Here is a 19,900-nt window from a genome sequence, read left to right as displayed (position 1 = left end):
GGAGCAGGGGAAGCTGGGACATCTCCCCCCGGGGGTCTGCACCTTGGTGCTGAATGGGGAGGGATCCCGGATCTGGAGCTGGACCTTGGGACTTGATGAGCAATTGTTCCAGCCTCTTCAGTGAATCCTTGGCCTGAAGGGGTCACCAGGAAATAAAAGGCGTCCAGAGGTGGTGAAGAGAGGGCACAGCTCTGTCTGGGGCAGAGGTCACAGGGTCATGACCCGGCTTTGACCTCCCAGACTGTGGGGCTGTCAAGTCAGCTGCTGAGCCTGGAAGCCAGTCCCTCCACTGCTCTCAGAACCATGGGGACATGGAACTCAGACATTCTTCCTCTTTGAGGCCTGGCCTGGTTCCTGCCATGCAATAATCATCTGATGAAGAGCTGATGCCGAAGCCCCAAGGCTTCAGAACCTCTACCTGCCGGACCTTTTCCTGGGAGGGAAAATTCAAGAGTCCCAGACAACTGCTCAGGGCTGGGGTGGCTGGTTGCTTTTGTCACAAAGACACCCTCTACTGCTCCTTGTCTCTTATGAACGCACTCTGTGTCAGGGCGCCCGGTGCGGGGGGGGGGGGCGTTCAGCCAGTTGAGCCATGGATTCTCACTTTCAGCTCAGGTCATGATCTCACGGTTTGTGAGTTCGAGCCCCAAGTAGGGCTCGGTACTACATGGCGCCTGTTTGAATTCTCTCTCTGCCCCTCCCCTGCTCTCACTCTCTCTCAAAATAAATAAACGTTTAAAAAGAAACAAACTCCAGGGCGCCTGGGTGGCTCAGTCGGTTAAGCGTCCAACTTCGGCTCAGGTCATGATCTCACAGTTCGCGGGTTCAAGCCCCGCGTTGGCTCTGTGCTGACAGCTCGGAGCCTGGAGCATGTTTCAGATTCTGTGTCTCCCTCTCTCTCTGACCCTCCCCTGCTCATTCTGTGTCCCCCTCTCTCTGACCTTCCCCTGCTCATGCTGTCTCTCTCTCTCAGAAATAAAAACAAAGACAAAACAAACAGAAATAAATTCCATGTCACAAGCCACCTGTGGCCACCTGCACACACTCACGTCTCCACAATCACTCTGAACCATGGACGCCCCACGCACCCCCTACTTGTCCGCTGCCCACCTTGCCCTGGGTGTGGTTCCTTGGGTCTCCAAGGCCTCCTGCTACCCAGGGTTTTCTCCCCACCCCAGCCACGGAGGGCACAGACCAAGAGCAGATGGAACAGGTAAGTTTTATTTGGACTTTAAACGTGTTCAGAGAGCTCAGGGGCCCCCACCTCCCCTCTCCAGGCCCCCTTCCCGTGTCCCCTCCCTGGGGGAACACCCAAGGTACAATGCCACGTGTCTCTGGAGTCCTTGTCCCCTTCCTACCTGACACACCTCTTCACTCCCCTGCACTGAGGAGGAGGGGAGGGGTGTGAGGAGGCGGGGGGGTGCCTGGAAGTGTTGGGTCAGAATGGTACATGCACTGACGGTAGCGCCCACTGCCACCAGCCAGGGGCTGAGACCTGGGAGAGGCTCGCAGTGGTGGTGGGGGGGGGGGGTTGGATTCATCGTGGGGCAGCAGGCTCTTGCCATAGGAAGCCCCCCACCTCAGCCCTGGGGGCCCCCCCGGCCTCCTGCTTACCCATCCTTCTGAGGGTGCGACTCTGAGGTAGATTTCACAGAGGGAATGTGGGTCGCCGGGGTGTGGGAAGGGGGTTAGCTCTTTTGAAGTTGATCTCCAACAGGACCCTGGGCCCATCCGCAGGTTCTGGCCTGGGAGGCAGGGCTGATGACACCCACCCGGCTACCAGAGGCCAAGTCACACACGGGCTCCAGGGCACCTGTGGTGTCAGGGACTCGAGTGGGGTAAGGGTGAAGGAGAGCATCTGTCAACAATCTGTTGTGGTGCTAGGGGCTCCAGGGGGAGGCGTGGGGCCTGGGAGGCTAGCACAGATACTCCCCTGGCCTGAGGGTCAAGTTGCAGGATGTCCCCCAGCCCCGCCCTCAGGGCAGCCTCTTTAGGCTGTGTCCCTCCAGTTCTCCAGGGTCCTCCCTCTCCTCTCCCGCCCTCCTTATTCCCCAGGGGAGCAGAGGAGAACAAGACCGGCCTGCAGGGAATGGCAAGAAATATGATGTCGCCTTCCCCCAAGGGGGGGGCATGCCAAGAGCCCCGAGCTGGCCACAAGATGAAGGACCTGGCATCGATGTGCAAGGCAGGCTCTGGGACCCCACAGGGAGGTGCTCCCTAGACAGAGCACAGCCTGAGAAAGAGGGACATCTGGGGGGTGGCTAGGGGAGCTCCTGGAGTCCTCTGATACCCTCCCCCTCCCCCAGTCCCAAGCACTAGACACCGTGGATCCAATCCTGTCTGTGAACAGAAAGGCAGAGGGAGAGGCTGGGTGGGGCATGCCCCTCTCCATCTCAGCCCAGATCCCCACATCCCCAGCGGAAGCCAGGGAGCTGGGGGAAGCCTCGGCTGGCCTTCCAGGAAGAGCCAGGGCTGAGTGGTGCCTGGACCAGGGAAGATGGCACACACGTTGACTCGGTAGCTAGTGGAGGTATCTGGGGGTCGCAAGGGGCTGGGGCCCCCCACGAGATTCATGCAGCATTCAAAGTGAGTGAGTGTCTGGTGGGGGGGATGAGAGAAGATGGAGAAACAGCCAGTGGGTGGGGGAGGCACCCTAGATCTTGCTGTTCTCCAGGTGGGAGTCAATGTGTTTGATGAGGGCATCATCCGGGTACCCAACAGGGAAACCTAGCTGGCAGAGGGGGCAGCTGCGGATATCAGAGCCCACCGTCTCCATCAGCAGCTGTGGAGAGAGAGGGGAGTCACCTATGGTCCCCAACCCTCCCTCATGATCCTGACAGCCCAGCCTGCCCCTTCCCAACACCCAGGGCAGGGAGGGCTGCAGCATGCAGAAAAGGGCTGCTCACACTCGGTCCATCACCACTCCTCCTTCTCCCCATTCCCCACCCACCTCCTCCACTCCCTCAACCCAGGGCATAGGGCCCCCGGAGGGGTGTATGCTCAGCCTGCCAGGTCATCTACGGTAATGAGGGAAGCCAAGACCCAGACATGCCCCCAGAGTGACGGAGACACAGCTCCCAGATAATTCAAAGCAATGGATAATCCCAAACAATGTACAACCCAAAAATAATTTTCTGTCTGGCTTTAGAATATATTTTGGTCCTTCCAGGTGGCAAGGGTTGGCTCTGACACTCAGGAAACTCATTATTTCACTGAAATGATGAAGCCCTGAGATAGGCTGTCTTCTAGGACAGCCAGGAAAGAGCAGGGGCTCTGAGTCCAGATGAGGGAACTGGATGTGCAGGCCTGGCCCCGTGTGGGCCCATGACCTGTGGAATCAGCATGGCCTCCATCACCAGGGTAACAGAAGAGGGCTTCAGGCTCACTGCCTCCCTGGTACGAACCCTCTAATGGAATTAGATCATATAATCATTGCCCTCATTTTGCAGATACGAAAACTGAGGATCAGGTTGGGTAAGTAACCTGTCCGAGGTCCCACAACTGCTAAGGCGTGAAGTCCGGAATCAAAGCTGGGGCGGTCACTCTGAAGTCCATGCCCTTAACCGCGGCACTGAGAGAGCTGCGACGGTGCAGGCCCCATCTACGCGAGCAAAAGGCCCAGGGCGAGAAGTAAAGGGCCTAGGCTGCCCCTGAGAGGCGAGGGGCGCGGCCCAAGGAAGGGAGCCGGGGCCCGGGCGAGAAGCGGGCGCCCCACTCACGTTGATGGACGGCCAGGACTGCGCGTGCTCGGCGTGGACGTAGGCGGTGGCGGCGGGCGACTCTGGGATGGGGAAGCCCGCGCAGAACGAGGCGCAGCGGATGGTGCCCGCCTCGGGGGGGCTGGGCGGGCTGGTGGGCACGGCCCACTCGTCCTCCTCCGACGGCTGCTTCTCGAAGCGCAGCCGGATGCCCTCGAAGGCGCGCCGCGGGCTGAGCGGCCGGCCGGGCCCGTAGAGCTCGCCGCCATAGGCGCGCGGCTTGGGCAGCGTGGCCGCCTCAGCCTGCAGCCAGGGCGGCGAGGCACCCGCGTAGCCCGCGCCCTCCGCCATCTCCGAGTAGCTGCGCCGGCCTTGGAAGCCGGCCTTCACGTGGTGGCTGGGCGGCTTGGCGTAGGCGCGCTCGGCCGGCGTCCTCTCGCCCGGCGGCGGGGGCGGCGGGGGCCGGGGCTGCGGGGCCGGGCAGGCAGGGGGCCCCGGGGAGCGGCGCTGCGGGCTGGGGGACTGGCATGGTGGCGGCACCGGCGAGCGGCGCTGCGGGACGGGCGACGGGCAGGAGGGCGAGGCCGGCGAGCGGCGCTGCTGGGGCGAGGGGCACGGGGGCCCTGGGGAGCGGCGCTGGGGGACTGGGGACTGGCACGGGGGGCACGGGGGCGCCGCTCGGGTGGGCGGGGACGGCGAGGGGCACTGGGGGGCCGGGGAGTGGCGCTGCGACAGAGGAGAGTGCCTCTGGCCTGGAAGAGAGGACGAGAGGAAGGGCGGTGGTGGGGAGAGGAGGCGTCAGAACCGGGGAGCCATGGGCTTGCCCGCGCCCAGCGCCCACCCTCTCTCCTCGGAACGCGGCAGGGAAAGGAAGGCAGGGGTGGCCCCAGCACGCAAGATGGTAGCCACGGCTGCACCCCTCCCTTCGGACCCAGCTGCGGGCCGCCCCTTCCCTTCCCCCTCTCACCGCCACTCCGGGCCTGCTCCTGCAGCAGAGTCCTCAGGATCCTTCCCTGCAGAGAACTCAACTCCCGAAGCCGGCCCAGCTCCTCTGTCAGCTCCGTGTAAGCCAGCGCCAAATTCACCCTGAAGGACACCCCAGCCCCCCTGTCAAGGCTGGATGCCAGCCCGCCCTGACCCTGAGGTCAGAGGGCAGGAAGCCAAGAAGAGGAAAAGGGAAGTGGGCTTACTGTCACAGCCTGGAGGGAGACCTGGCTCTCCCTCCCCCGCAGGGCTCTCCTACCCCAAATGCGGGAAATTCCCTTGGGCCTTAAGTTCTCCCTCAAACACTGCCAATTCCAGGGAGCCTCCCTCTCTTCCCAGTGAACCTTACCTGGGGCTAGGGCAGTGGCTCCCAGACTACAGGCTGGGGCTGGGGGGTGCGGGTGGGGGGGCTCAGTGATTCCAAGGGGTCCCTGAATCGATGTGTTCACCAAGCATTGTCTATGGCCTGAGCACCTCTGATTCAGGTATGTGTGAACGTTTTTCTAAGCTGTACAGAAGCTGTGGTGACAAATAAAACACAGATTCATCAAAAAACTGCGCTGAATTTATAGTAGCTTTAGTTACTGTGAATTTTCTCAGAGAGCGAATGTTAAACGTGTAAGTGCCATCTGTGTTGCTGGGGGCAGGGGGTCCGTGAGGAGTCCTCACCTTTGAAAGACTGGGGACCGGTGTTGTACAGCTTAAGAAGAGCCCCGTTGCATAAGTGAAGACATGGCCTTCTTGTTGGGCAGAGGAACCAACTGCTAAACTTGAACCCAAGTCAGCCCGAGTTTCAGGTCCACTATTCCTGCTTTCACCTCAAAGCTGCCTCTGAGTTTTCAGTCTTGCACCTCCCGGGATCTCCAGGGAGCCCTTTGCGTGATCTTTGTGAACAGCTGCATGCCCCGCACACCTCCAGAGGGCGCCACCCACAATAAGCACTTATCAGAAGTTGTCTTGTTCTGGAATTGCGCTGGGAGCTCTTTGAAAGGGAGCATTATGGGGCTGTATTTATAGTCCCAGCACCTGGTCCAGGCCCGGTACCCAGTAGATGTTCAGGAAGTGAAAAGTGAATTGAGCCTCCCAATCCATTTGCCTTTCTGCTTCCCGTTCTTCCTCTCACTTCCTCCTGGACACCCACCTGCATGGAGCTGGAACGGACTCTGCACTTAGCCAAGATTTAACCCACTTCCTTTTCTCTTCCTTTTTCTTTGGGTCACTTTAACCCAGAACTACCAGGGTAATCTCCCTCTGCACTGCCCCTCCCCTCTCCCAGCCTGGGCTGCATACCTCCAGGGAGCCCTTCCTGACCTCACATGCGGCTCTGCGGTCGCCTTGGGTCACTGCTTTCATCTCTGTTCAGGGCTAAGACAGAGCCTGGGAGGCAGGGGTTTTGGTTTCCTCTGATGTCCCCACCCCCTTGTCAAGTCCAGGAGGGACTCCAGAGCTTTGTGGAAGTTGGAGCTGCAGGGGAGCGGCGGGCAGAGACTCGGCCACTCTGGATGGAGCTCCTCCCAGGGGAGGCGCTCTTGCTCTAGGAGCTGTAGGGTGCTGGGCATGATGGAGGAGCAGGTGTCCAGACCCTGTGGGCCCTGTCCCCATCCCGAGCTAACAGTCATCGGAGAGAGGATGCATGTGGACAGGAGGGAGTGCAGGTAAGAGAGAGGCCAGTATGCGCGTGAGGAACAGTGTGCAAGAGGGTGAGAGAGAAAGAGAGAGAGAGAGTGTGTGTGTGTGTGAGAGAGAGAGAGAGAGAGAGAGAGAGAGAGACCCTGGAGGAGAGCAGGGGAAGTCATGAGGTTAGGGCTTCAGAGGGCAGGAAAAGCCGAGGTGCAGAGGGTAGATAATGACCGAGCTCCCTTGCTCTGCGCTGTCTGCTCACTGGCTGATTCTTGCTAATCCTGGGGTGAGCTGGGTGATGGGGGAGACAATAGCCCCTCCCACAACAAAACTATTTTTAACTCATATCGGCCAAAGCCAAATTACTGCAAAGAGGCTGGGATTCTGGGGGACAAGCCCTCCTCCCAGGGAGAGGGAGTACTCACTACCCATCTGAGGGTGTGCAGGGAGCAGAGAGGAAGGAGTCCTTTGGGGAACCCTGGCCGAGATGCCGCAGCCCTCAGTCCCATCACATCTCAGCCCTTGGGCTGTGTGTCCTGTGTTCCCCGGCCTTGATCTCATGTGTCTGTGGGAAGAAATGGCATCTTCCCCATCAGACAGGAAGGTCTAGCCTGTGTGTCCCACGTTAAACAGGGGACTCCCCAGTGACAGGCTGCCCGCTTCAGACTGACTGCAGGAGCTATGTCTCCCCCATCAGACTGGGGGCTTCAGAGCATCATACTGACCGCCCCCCCCAGCAGTGGGAGCCGGAGGGGGCTCCCAGCAGGGCACCGATGGAGCGCCCCCTCTGGCCAAGCAGCTGCAAGTTTCTCTCCCCATCCACCGTCACAGCTGTATCTCAGGTGACAGATACAGGTCGTCGCCTTCACACTCAGCCTTGGAGATCTCACCTGCCACACTCAGTTCCCAGGCCCCTATCTCTCTCCTACTTGCCATCCTCCCCTTGTCAGGAGCTACCCCAGTTTCTGTCGCCCTGCTCCTGGCACCCTCACCATGGAAAAACAGGACCGCAGGAAATGGAAGGAAGAAGCCCCTAGCCCAGAACGCCCAGCCCCTACCCTAGCTTTGATGGGGTGGGGGAGGGGGGACGGGGGCAGGGGAAGTGAGGGAGAGCACGTGAGTGTTGTCCTCCTGGAGCCCCAGGCAGCCTACAAAGACCTCTAAGACCCTGGGCCAGGTGGTGGAGCCCCTGGGGACCCCCACACACACTTCATCAAGCATCTCTTCCCACTTCAAGATGCTCAGGCCTGGGCTGCTGAATACGCTAACGCCCTGAATGACTCACGTTAGAAAACACTGCCAATTCAATGGAAAAAATCTCAACTGCACTACAGAACCAAGGGTTGCGCACATGCACCTGAATACACATCCACTTCCTGGCTTCCTGGCCCACACCTGAATGCTATTTTCCACCATCGAGACTGTCTGGGAAGGGTCAGGTGAATGGCAGCAGCTGGCTAAATCTGGGCACTTCTCGAGTGCTCAGATTATGAGAGAAAGTTCTGAGTCTCTCAGAACCTGAGAGGGACCAAGGGAGAAAAGAGCGGTAGCGAACCTTAATGGGCGCTTACCACAGGCCAGGCATTATGCTAAAGAACTTCACTGAATCTTCACAACAGCCCTACCACGTTCCCACTACTAGCTCTGTTTTCCAGACGAGGGACCTGAGGCTTGCAAAGTCACAAAGCCCAGTAGCAGCAGAGTTGCTGAAACAGGGTTCTGGCCTCCTGGAGTGTACGGGCCAGGCCACTGACCATTAAGCTATATACTGCCTTCCAAGGTGATCAGGAAAGGGAGGAAGGAGAGATGGGAAGGTGACAGAAGGGAAAGATGAGGAGGATGAGGAGGAAGAGGAGGAGGAGGAGGAGGAGAGGGAGCTGGGGAGCTGTACAGTAGCCCGGGCATCACCACCCCTGCCCTGAGAGGGGAGAAGGTGCCAGACGTATGTGGAAGTGGGGGATCAGAGCTGTTAAGAAGCTGGCTCAAGGTCACAGAGCAGGGATTCAAACCTGCTCTTGGCACCTCAGCCTGCTGAGCTGGCACCTTCGGAGGAGCCAGAGCGCAAATGGCAGAGCTGGCAGGAAGGAAAGGCTCCCTCCACTGCAAATCTTTCCACCCTTCATTGACTTATCCTTTCATTCATTCTTTCCACGAATAATTGGGGGATCTCAAAGTTTTATCTAGAAACAATAATCTTCACTGTGATTGATGAAGCAACTGAGATGCAGACGGTTAGCGACCTGAGCATCCTGCTCTGGAAAGGGGCTCTTTCTACCCCCAAGCCAGCTGTGAGGCACAGAGACTTTGCAGCATCTTCCCCAGGGAAGTTCACTGGGTGCCACGCTGGGCTGGGCCACAGTGAGGGCCAGTGGCTGGGCCATGGGATTAGAACTAGGGATGGCCTTGAGGTCAGGATTGAGGCTGGGATCTGGGTCAGAGTAGGGCTGGGGTCGATAGTTCATTTTCTGTCAGGACTGTGGTGGCCACAGTTGGGGACGGGATGAGGGACAGGGTTAAAGTCAGAGATGGGATCAGCATTAGGGTTAGGATTGGGGTCAGGATCAGAGCTGGTCATGTGGTCAGAATCACCAGCTGACTCAGAATCAGGAGGAAAACAAATCCAGTATTCCCAGCCCCCTTCCATCTTTACCCGTAGCTGTCCCCAGCTGCCCCCAGCCACCTCACTCTTGTGGGGGAATTTAGGGACCAAACTTTCCACCACCCACGGGCACACCCAGCATCAGCCTTCCCGCCCGACCCTCAGGGAGGGAACCACAGGCACCGGGCCGTGGAGCGGACTTGAGGTTGCGGGCCAGGGGAGGAGGAAGTCACTCTGCAACAACCCAGTGCTCTACCACTTCCTTTTCGGCGCCTTGAGCCCCTTCACTCTCCTCGACCAGCTATGACTTGCGGTCCACAGAGCCTGGCTCTTCATGGCAGCCCCTGCCATGCTCCCAGCACAGCAAGAAGTTCACGGTGTCTAGAAAGCCTCCTCAGATACAGCCAAGCGGAGCAGCTCACAGCGGGGCTGAGAACCAGGGTGCCTGTTGAGGTGGGGGGCCAGACATCCCAACTTGCCCAGGCCCGTCCTGGCTCCCACTAGCAGCCCTGGCAAAACTATTAAGAGTTTGAGATCTTAACATATTGAAATTTTTCCACTTTCAAAATTGATCAGGTCTGGTCAAAAAATCGTCTGATCACCCCTCACAGAAGCTCCCTCCTACCTGAGGAAGAACCTGAACCAGAAAAACACCACAGAGGGACTATCACCCCGTCCGCTCAGGACCTGCTTGGTATTGGCACTGAACTTCACACCGAACTTCTCCAAGTACTTCACTTCTTTGTACCTCAGTTTGCTCAGCACTAAAAGGGGACAAAACCTTCGCCACATCTTCTGTGAGAATGAAATGAGACTTTGCAGGTAAACTGCCCTACGTGGTGCCTGGCAGGGACGAAGACTCAGGAAGGCCCAAGAGAAAGAAACCAGTTTTGATCCTTCTTTGGGGATACCAAGCAGCTTGATGACTTCGGTTTAAGAATGAGGAGAGGATGTGCAGTTTCCCATCTAGGGAGAGAGTGTGGGTAAGAGTTGCTCTCTGCCTTCCTAGCAAAGGAAGAGTCAGAGACAGATTCAAAGCCCACTAATCCCTCAGACCACAATTAGGCAGGAGTGATGGGCCTCAACTTCAGAGCCCCTCCCCACCCTCGGGGAGTCCCAAGGCTGCAAGTGCTCAGGGGTTAATTCCTGTGAGCGCCCCTGCCTTGGCTGAAGGAGATTTGAAAGAAAGGAAGTAGGGAGGGTGAGAAGCGTGAAGGGGGAGGCCCTGGGCCCGCTGGTTCTGGGGCATGAAGCTAAGCTCAGGGTACACGGGGGTCTCCGACTTCCGTCCTGACCCACCCCACACTGCCCTTGACCTCTGTGCAGAGTTTCCATCCTCTCTCTCTGAGTTCACACTTCTCCCCCACCACTAACCGCAGCCCACGCAGAGGCTTGTGGGCGGAGAGAGGGGTGGGGGGGGGGCGGAAAAGGGCCAGGGCTGCAACACTGAGCCCCCCACGTTGGGGGAAAAAGCAAGCCCTATAGTTCTCTCCCTCATCACTCATACTGAGCCCCCATCTTTTCACAGGGGGGCTCCCCTCCTTCACTGGGCCCTCACTCCCTTCACTGAGTCAGCCCGCCTGAGCCCTCAGCCCCCTCAAGGAACCCCCTCTCCACAATTTCCCCTCCACCCTCAGCACTAACCACACCCTCAGAAAGGCCACACTCAGGACCTGTGACTCTGAGCTGGGCTCAGAGGGGAAGGGGCCGTGGGCTCTGCACGCCCCACCTGGGCTGAGACCCTCCAGGGTCCTTACCTCTCTGCGCATCCTAAGGAACAGCCTGGTCTCCACTGCCACTCCTCCCTCATCCTTGCTTTTGGCCCCCTAACCAACCTCCCGCAGCTCTTCTCCTTTTGGGACAATCTGTCCCCTGGGCACCAGCCACCAGGTGCTGGGCTGAGCAAACAGCAGGGCAATCTTGCCCAGAGGCTAGCCACGGAAGGTGGCAGAGTGGCCTGGTCTGGGTGCCTACTTTCAGAGGAGCACTGATGGCTAGAGCTGGTGGGCTGGGGGCTGGGATGGAAGGGACTGGGAGTCCTTGGCTGCCCTGGAGGCATCCAGACTGAGACAGGTAAGCACCTTTCGGGAACACACACACAACTCCCACGTAAGGGTAGCCTGGATTCAGGAATTTCCCAGACCCCCTCTTCAGCGTTCATATCCCCATCTGGATAACCAAGCCCTGCACTCCTCTCCTGGGAAAGCCCACAGGTAAAATTCCCACTCGCCTAGAGGGTCTGGACCAAGTAGAAGGAAGAGGAGGGGCTGGTGGGGGAAAGTGAGCTGAGAGCAGGTGACTGAGGCCTCAGGTGGGAGGACAGGGGAGGGAACACTCGGGAAGCAATTACCAAAAGGAGCTGAGTTTATAAGAAAATAAAACTGCCGGGGGAGTGAGGACTTCCTCTGAGAGTTAACCCTTGCTAAACTGGGGCTGTCCAGAGATGCTCCACCTGAAAAGAAGTGTGAGGCTGGGCAGGCAGAGCCTGGCTGGCACCGGGGAGAGAGGTCCAGGAGGCACCCATGCAGAGTCCCAACGGTAAGGGCTGAGGGGAGGAGGTGGAGGTCACCTCTGGTAAGAGTGGTGTGGCCAGTCCCTGGGCAAAGCCCCTGAGCAAAGCCCAGCTCCCTGTGGCCAAAGGACCTGGGTGGGGCAGGTGCCTTGGGGGTGGGAATAGGAAGGGGCCGTTCTGGCCATAATGGGAGTGTGGATGATCTAATCTCCAAAGGCACTTTATGGGAGGAGTGCTCCTTCACTCACTCACATACAGCCTTAGTCCCCTGCAATCCCCCATTCCTTCTCTGGCCCCCCACCCGGAACGCCTTCCTCTCGTATCTCTCCATCATGACTGACCTCTGAGCCCGTGAGGGAAACCTGGGGCCACAGAGGTGAAGTCAGTAAAGCAAAGCTGCATAGCATCCCTAGAAGGATTCAAAGCCTGGCTGTTCAGATTCCAGCCCTGTCCTCTCTCTGGGTTCAACCGGTTGGAGGGAGCCTTCACTGCTGGTCTGCTAAGAGGGGGATGGGCTCGGTGACCCATAAAGGGCCCTACAGTATAACTTTTGAAGCAAGCTAGGGTTCTAGACTTTGTGTGTGTGTGTGTGTGTGTGTGTGTGTGTGTTCTGGGTCTGGGCACACGGGCTAGGCTGGGCGTGAGCCGTAGTCACAAGCTAGGGTGGACCCTCTCCACAGGAACCCCCAACACCCCCCAGCAGCCTAGCTGAGGGATCCCACCCACCACTCCCATGACCTGGTTCTCACTGCCCCCCACCCCAGCTATCACAGCTCCACCCAGGCTCTCACCCCAGGGTGCAGAGGGAGGTGAGGGGTATCCCCAACTGGCCTGAAGCTGGGAGGAAGGTGAGAAGGAAGGCTGCTGGAAGGAGGACCCCTGGGGTCCCATAGCTGGGTATACTGTGTGATGGAGTGTTAGTTCCTGCCCCTCTCTGGGCCTCGGTCTTCCCCTCTAATGAAAGTAGGGAGTCTGTGCCACACAACTGGTCTCAGGGGAGAGGGCTCAGGCGGAAGGAGGTTTGCGCTCTAGTTCTCAGAAAGTAGGAGAGGAGGAGTTCAGGGTGCGGATGTGAAAAGCATCAGCTTTATGTCAGGCTGCCGCTTGCCCTCTCCTTTGCTGCCCAGTGCTGCCCTAGAGGCCACCGCCATTAGACTCCCCACGGACATAGCCACCTCCCTCCTTCCTGCTGCCCTTCTTTCCCAGCAGGATTCTACAGGGGCCACTCCAGTGGAGCCTGTTCTAACTCCCCTCTCGGCTGCTGTAGAACTCAAGGAAGCCCCTCTTCTGGGCCTCAGCTTTCTCCTGAGATGCAGAACAAAGCACAAATCCCGAAAGACACCGCCTCCTTCCTCCTCATCAGTGAGGGGGCAGTTAACCCAACTAACTGGCCTTGTTACTGGGACAGAAAAACAGGGCTTCAGAGAGGCCCAGAAACTCACCAGGGGACACAGAACACAGCAGCAAAGTGGCTGAGGAAATGTCTCAACCCCTGACACCTCAAGGAGACACAAGCTTGGGTGTCACAAGAAAGCAGAGGGCACATCCCAGAGCCTCGCCTCCTTCCTGTGAAGGATGAAGAGCCACACGAGCAAGCCAAACCCCACAGGGCCTGATGCCGGAGGAGGGGTCCTCCAAACAACAGAGGGGAGAACTGAACCAGAAGGGGGGACCTGGGAAATGCCACCGTAGGGCACAGAGGTTAAGATGGAGAGGATTTCAGATGTGACTTACTGATCGTCCCCGACTCTTTTCACCCACGCCATGTCCCGCTCTGACTGGGTGGAGGCCAGATCCTAGGGAGGAAGACTGGGGGGTTAGACACCAGTGTCACCTTGCCCAGACCCCCCTCTGTACCATTCCCACAGCCAGGCAACCCAGGGAGGAAGTCCTGGGCCTCTAAAGAATACTTCCAGCAGCTCCCGGACCTGCGGGGAGGTCTGGGCGGGGTCCTGGGCTCCAGTACCCCTGCCCTTTACCTGGGCCCGGCTCTCCTGCAGCTGCTTCAGCTCTCCCTGCAGCCGCTCGCACTCGGCCTGGAGCTGCTCCTCCCGAAGCTGAGCCCCCCGGGCCTCGCCCTGGGCAGCCTCCAGAGCCTCTTCCAAACGCCGCCGCTCCAGCTCACTCACACTGGGTGTGGGGCCCGGCCAGCCTGCTGGCAGGAGAGAGGAGAATGTCAGGCTGGGTCCAGCTGCTGAGCACCTTCCACCGACTCCCAGATCAGCAGAGACTGAGACAGGTGAGGCCTGCCCGTTAGAGATCCAGAAGATAGCCGGAGGGCAGCGACTCCGGGATGCCTCTACTTGGGGCGATGAGGGAGGGTGGCCTGAGCGGCTTTTTCTCATCTTCTAGGAGACCAGGGACAAAGTAAGATGGCCTCCTGAAAGGATTCCCTGGCCACATTCAAATCGCCAAGCATCCTCTGGCCTCTGATAGTCACCACTGTAGGACAGGCAGGGGGCCTCTGAGTGGAGGTGCCCTCTGCTGACACACGTAGGAACTGCATGGGGGTAGCCAGGGGAAGCAGGTGGCAGAGGGGAGCGTCGAGTGGGAGAAATTGGGTAAGAGTCGATGAAGTGAGGGAACAGGTGGCAAAGAGGGATAGGGTAATTATGGGAGAGATTTAGCAAGGCATTATAACGGGGTGCTGACCATCAATTCCAGAAGGTAGAGGTACTATCAGACGATAGTATCAAAATGGGGGTTAGTCTAGGGATATCAGGGGTTGCCGAGATCTCACCGTGACTCAAGCCAGATCCCCCTCGCAGTGCCAGGTAGTGCAGGTCCAGATCAGTACAAGGTGGGGCAGGGGCAGGTGGGGGGCTCGGGCTGGGGAAGGCTGCATCCCGGAGGCCTTGCTGCTGCCGCAGCTGCTGTTCCAAGCCACAGATTTGCCGCAAGTGGGTCTCCACCAGGGCCCGCTGCAGGGAGAGACAAAGGGGGTTAGGGTCTGCATAGGATCAGGGTACCCTGTGGGCCCCCCAGAGCCACGACTTCCCCATGCCTGGGAAGCCATCACCTCTAAACGGAGAAGAGGCCCCAAGTCACACATGCCAGCTGCACTCTCAAGTGGCTATGTGTGTGAGGTCTCCTCTCCCAGCAACTGCAATGCAGATGTTTCTGGCTGCTGCCCCTTGCAAGGTCAGAGTTAATGCCTCTTCCTTGTAGGACACTTCTAAGAACACACAGCCCCTCCATCCAGACATTGCTACGCCCTCAGAAGCATGATAACTTCTATCTGCACATGTGACAACCACTTTGAGCTGCACCTACCTCATCTATAGCACGGGGATAACCACACTTACCTCTTAGGTTTGCCGTAAGGATTAAAGTGAGTAAATATATCTAAAGAGATAACAACAGCACCTGGCACCTAGTGCCATGTAAGTGTTGATGATTATTAAGGCAAAGCGTTTTTACCCAAATGTCCCACAACAACTCAGCAGTATTGTTATCATTTGCCCTTTGCAGAGGAGGGACAGAGGTTAAGTGACTTGAGCCACATCACAGGTAGGAGTTAGCAGGGACCATGTGTCCGGATTCTGACACCTGCTCACGTGCATGGCTGTACCCCTACTCAGAATCACGCACATGCCAAGACCAATCCCAGCAGCCACAGAGATCTGATTCCCTTGACCCTCACCCACACAGCCTTCCAGACACAGTGTATAGGCATACACTCGACCCAGCACGAGACACAAACATACGCATGGAGATACAACGTCTACAGGGTCACTCATGTAGTCACCTGCTGTCACTGTGCGGCCATGGTGTACTGAGAGTCACTCACAACTTGTATGACTTGCTCAGCCCCACTCACAAGGGCAAACGGGCACTTAAACCCACTGGAGTCCGCACCACAAACACACACACATGGGGTCACACACAATCACACAACAAAGGTCACAGCCTCAAGCACCCCCAGCTCCCCAGGCCTCACCATCTCCCCCAGCTCTGTCTCCAGTTCGCTCTTCTCCACGCAAAGTTTCTCATAAGCCTGGATCATCTCCCCAAGCTGTTCTTCCTGCTCCTTATTCTTCTGCAACTGGATGGGGCCCAGAGGGGATGGAGGGCATGCCTCGGTCAGGCCCATCCTTGACTTGGGGGCCAAGCAGCTCTGCTTACCACCCACCCACATGTACATCCGGCACCCTGGCACCCGAGGGAGGAAGGGTGGGAGATGCTGCAGCCCATTGTAGGGAAGACTAAGGCCATCTCTGATCAAGGAGACAGAGGCTGGGGGTTGGGAAGGGGGAGTCAGAAATATACTGGAACAGCAAGGGGTTCAGGGAGCCCAGACTGGGCTGGGAGGCCAGTGAGGGACTCACCTCATGCTGGAACTGGTTGAGCCGTTGCTGCAGGCTGACCTTCTCCATCTCCAGCAGGGAGCCATCCTTGATTTCATACAGAGAGAAGCCGTGCTCCTCTCCAAAGTCATTGATCAGCGGGTACTGTGGGCAGGCAGGTCCTCAGGAGAGCTGGTGCCCGGCTCCCTGACCAGGCTTCAGACTCGATTGGGCTCCCACCTCACAATCTGCCTCGAAGCCCTCGCCTCTCCCTCCCCTCGCTCAAGTGGGATCCACATGGCCTGGAGGCATCTCCCACCAACCAGATCTTTTTTTAGATCCAAGGTCCCACCCTTTGGCTCAGGATCCTTTCCTGACCCTTCCCATCCGAAGCAGCCACATCCCTCATGGGGGGCCCTCGCATTCCCAAGAGTGTGTATCTTGATCCCTCTCTGGGATTCTTGGGATCCCCTACCCTCACAACACACACACACACACACACACACACACACACAGCCAGATCCCCATCTTCTCCAAGTTCTGACCTTGATCTCGTAGACTTTGAGACGGCGGCGGAGGGTGGCATTCTCCCTCTCCAGTCCCCCCAGCCGCTCCTTGATGTCACCATAGGCTGTAATGAGGGCAAAGTGGGAGGCGGAGCACATGTCCCCTCCCAGTGAGGGGTCTCCTGGGGCATCCAGCCACACCTCACTGGGCCCCAGTGCCTCCTGGGTCAGGATGCTGATGTCATCTTCAAACATGGACTCCATGGCAAGGGCCCGGGGCGCGGCCCCCACTGGGCCTCCTGGGAGAGTAGGAGCAACGGTGGAGAGAGGGCAGCCTGGAGGTTGTCCCTCATCCCCCTCAACCTGGCCCAAGGAATGCTGTGACCAGCTGAGAGGCAGCTGGGAAGCTCCCACCCCTGTCTCCCCACAGACTACTCAGCTGCTTTCTCCGCTGCCTTCGGGGGAAGGGGCTAGAACTAGATAAAGACTTTTGGTGGGGAGGGGATGACAAGTAGGGACAAGAAAGCCAGGCCAGCAGCAGAGAAGAGTTCCTTCCAGAACCCAGGGAGACCTGTGGACAGGAAAGGACTGCCTTCCCAGACTAGGGCCCAGACAGGGCTGCCTTGGTTCACTCCTCAGCCCCTCTCCACCCCAGGCCTTGCTTCCCCAAATACCTCTCTGCCACGCTCCTCATCCCAGGCCTCTGGCAGCCCTGGCTCCTCACTAAGGCCCAGTGCTTCTGGGAGAGTCAGCCCCACCACTGTCAGCACGTCCTCTGTGGGGCCCCCGCCCAACTTCCCAGCTTCTTCCTGCAGGATCCCAGAGTTCAGGAAAAGGAAGTGCCTCCCCCACTCAGACCAGGGTTGTGGCAACCCTCCAGGCCCTCCCTCCCTGCCCCTGACCTGGGACCCACAGGAAGTTCTCCCAGAACTGCAGCGGGAACACACAGAGGGGTCGGGAGGGGGGCCCTGGAAAGGGTCCCCGGAAGAACTCCCTAGCCCGCCAATGTGCCTGCACACAGGGAAATGAGGAGCCCTGAGAGGGGGCAGGAATGACTCAGGGCTCCGAAAGAGTACGCGCGAGGGGGTGCGTGTGTACTTCTGGCCCTGTTTATGAATGTGTGTCTGTGCTTGGCATGTGTGGGGGGGAGTGTGTGTGTGTCTGTGAATGAGTGTAGGTGTGTCACAGTCAATGAGTGCCTTCGCAGGGCTGCGCTGGGGGTCGGGAATGGAGTTGGGAAGTGGCCAGGAAGCCGTGTGTGTTTGTGTGTGCGCGTGTGTGCACGCGTGCGTGAGCGTGTGTGAAGGGTGGGCACGTTCGGGGCCGTGTGTCACGTGAGGCACTATGGGAATGTCCGAGGTGTGTGCGCGCGCGCCCCGGAGCGTGTGTGCGCGTAGGAGAGGGGGCTCGGCGTGTGAGTTGGGACGGTGGGGTCCACGACCTCCCAAAGCCGGGCAGCAGGAGCCTGGAGCGAAGAGGGCTCAGGCCCGGGCCCAAGCACCCCCCCAACCCCCCCCCACTAAGAGCCAGGGAAACGCGTGTGACCGGGTCTGAGTAAGGAGGGTGTGCGCGTGTTTGTAGGGCTGGCCCCACCTTTAACCCCTTCCTCCCCAGGCGCATCCCCTCCCCCCCAACTCCGCCCGCCAGCGCTCACCACACCCCCCAGCCCCCCCAGCCCGCCACCTCAGGCCCAGCCCCACCGGCGGGGGCTCTGTCCCCTAGGCCGCCCCGACAGGCGCTCCCTTCCTCCGCATTCCCTACCCCCCCTCCCCTCCCCGGCCCGGCGGCCCCGGGTGATAGCCGCGGAGGGCGGATGGGGAGGGGGTGCCTCCTCCGCCCCGGGGCCCCTACTGCGGCCCCTTTAAGAGCCGCCCTTTAAACCCCTTTAGCTCGGCGGACAGAAATTGTCGCCCCTCCCCTCTCGGGGGCCGAGACCACGCAGCCCCCTCCCCCACCGCTGGCCAAGCCCCGGGCCCCCAGCCGGCCGTCCCCGGGCCGGGGGAAGGGGCTCCCGAGGCGGTGCGGCCTGAGGAGCGGTGGCGGAGGGGGAAAGGGGGGGAAACGCGGGCGGCCGGCGCCGGACCCTTCCCCTCCCGGCCCGCTGGGGCCAACTGCCCGCCAACCTCCCGTCGCCTCCTCCGGCCCACCCTGCGACCCCAGGGGCCGACCCCGGGCGCCGCTCCCCTCCCCCCGCCCCAGCCCCGCCGGGGACTCACAGCTGCTGCCGGTTCCTGCTTGTAATCGCAGCTTACCCCCTCCGCCTGCTCCCTCCCCAGACGGGCACCGGTGCCCCCACCCCCCTGGCACCGCGCTCCGCTCTCGCCCTGTCGCCGCCGCCGGGTCTCTCCCCACCCCCCACCCCTCCCCCCAGCCCCCCTCCCTCCCGCCCGCCCCGCTCCTCCTCCGCCGCCGCCGCCTCCTCCTCCTCCCCGGCTGCTCCGGGTTTCTCCAGCTGGGAAGGCGCCTGGGACCCCGCCGCTGTCACCACCACGTGGCGAGGGGCGGCCAGCCCCCGCGGTGCGGCGCGGCCTGGCAGGGCGCCCGGCGCCCCCCCTTCCCCGGCTCCCCGCCGCGCCCGGCCCGCGCTCCGCGCCCCCTCCCCGACGCCTCCCTAACGCAGTGTGGCGTGGCGTGGCGCGTGTCGGGGCGCCTGCGGGCCGCGCAAGGGCTCAGGTGGTGCTTTGGGGTGTGCTTGGGGGCCGTATATTTGGGGGGAAATTGAAGCTATTTATTTGGATTTGCGTTTGGGTTTTGGTCTTTGCTCTCTTGAGAAGGAAAATATTAGAGTTACTCTTCGTTGCTCTTAGGGGTGGGGGCCTTATTCTGATAATAGATCCACGGACTATGGGGTCTAGTCGGAGAGATGAGAGTTAAATTTGGTAACTTCTTCAGAAAGGAGAGTGAACTAAGGAGGTCAAAGATTCACTTAGGAAGGGAGACTGCTTTCCTCCCGCTGACACGGTCCCCTCACCCACAGGCCAGTGAAATGAAGGAATAACACATTTCGCCCTTTCCACAAAGATGATTTGAGCACTTGCCAAACTGCTGGGCAGGAGACACAAGTTCGTTTGTTCGTTTGTTCTTTCTTTTTCCTTATCTGTGTGTGTGTTGTGCTGTGTTTTGCCACTTTCCCATTGGGCAAATTACTTAACCTGTCTCAATAACGTTGGAGATCATTCCCAGCCCAGGCAACCCTGGGGGGAAGAATGGGGAATCAGAACTAAAGGTGCTCTGTGAGGTGTTCATGAGTCACTTTGATTATTCCTTGGTGGATTAAAACCCTGGGGCAGAGGCATGGTCAGCCTGGCTGCCGGTAGTGAATAACGGGGGGAAACTGAAGAACTCTGGCTAACTTCTGACAGGCGACCCCGGGGGGAAGCAGGGGTGTAGGCTTTTGGTAGGCTCAGCATTTAGCAGTGAAGCCCCCCATCCGGAGGGAAGGTTCAGGCTGCTGGGAACCAGAGCCTACTTTGCTGGCCCCCTGGCAGGAGGAGGGATGAATCTGGAAGGGGAAGAGTAGGAAAGAGAAGGCCTTTTCCTTGTTATGAGCTTTGAGAAGCAACAGTAGCTGCAGTCTTGCCCGACTGTAGGGAGAAGATGGATTTAGGGGTGAGCTTGCCCTCCCAGGAGAACCAGCAGGGACTGTGGACTCTTGCTCTTCAAAGAAGGGGATTCTCAACTGGCTTCCTTCCTCC

The 19,900-nt window shown here is 59.3% G+C and overlaps 1 protein-coding gene across 2 annotated transcripts; it reads right to left on the bottom strand.

The window, feature by feature from the left end:
* Positions 1-1,200: 1,200 nt before the first annotated feature.
* Positions 1,201-18,446, bottom strand: TBKBP1 (TBK1 binding protein 1). Of its 2 annotated transcripts, XM_039227951.1 has the most exons (11): positions 18,422-18,446; positions 16,880-17,014; positions 16,245-16,504; positions 15,742-15,864; positions 15,354-15,458; positions 14,154-14,334; positions 13,393-13,568; positions 13,148-13,209; positions 4,666-4,784; positions 3,720-4,450; positions 1,201-2,782 (listed from the first exon to the last, which is right to left on the bottom strand). In XM_039227951.1, exons 3-11 carry the CDS (start codon positions 16,467-16,469, stop codon positions 2,654-2,656), a joined length of 1,851 nt encoding a protein of 616 aa, XP_039083882.1. In that variant the 5' UTR covers positions 16,470-16,504; positions 16,880-17,014; positions 18,422-18,446; the 3' UTR covers positions 1,201-2,653. The 2 variants fall into 2 exon arrangements, with proteins under 2 accessions (XP_039083882.1, XP_039083881.1); XM_039227950.1 differs by lacking the exon at positions 18,422-18,446 and having other exon boundaries at positions 16,880-17,680.
* Between the last annotated feature and the right edge of the window lie 1,454 nt (positions 18,447-19,900).

Source organism: Hyaena hyaena, unplaced genomic scaffold, assembly GCF_003009895.1.
Source record: "Hyaena hyaena isolate Hyena2069 unplaced genomic scaffold, ASM300989v1 scaffold_29, whole genome shotgun sequence".
In the NCBI taxonomy this organism is placed as follows: domain Eukaryota; kingdom Metazoa; phylum Chordata; class Mammalia; order Carnivora; family Hyaenidae; genus Hyaena; species Hyaena hyaena.
Note: the sequence above shows the minus strand (reverse complement) of the source record. Positions and strands in the feature narration are given on the sequence as shown.

Bases quoted from the DNA above. Each gene is read 5' to 3' on its own strand.
- TBKBP1 (XM_039227951.1), bottom strand. From the start codon at position 16,469: ATGGAGTCCATGTTTGAAGATGACATCAGCATCCTGACCCAGGAGGCA. The intron at 15,459-15,741 runs GTGAGTCCCTCA...GGCCCCATCCAG, and splicing joins TCAACCAGTTCCAGCATGAG to TTGCAGAAGAATAAGGAGCA. The intron at 4,451-4,665 runs GTGAGAGGGGGA...CCTCTCTTCCAG, and splicing joins GGAGCAGGCCCGGAGTGGCG to GCCAGAGGCACTCTCCTCTG.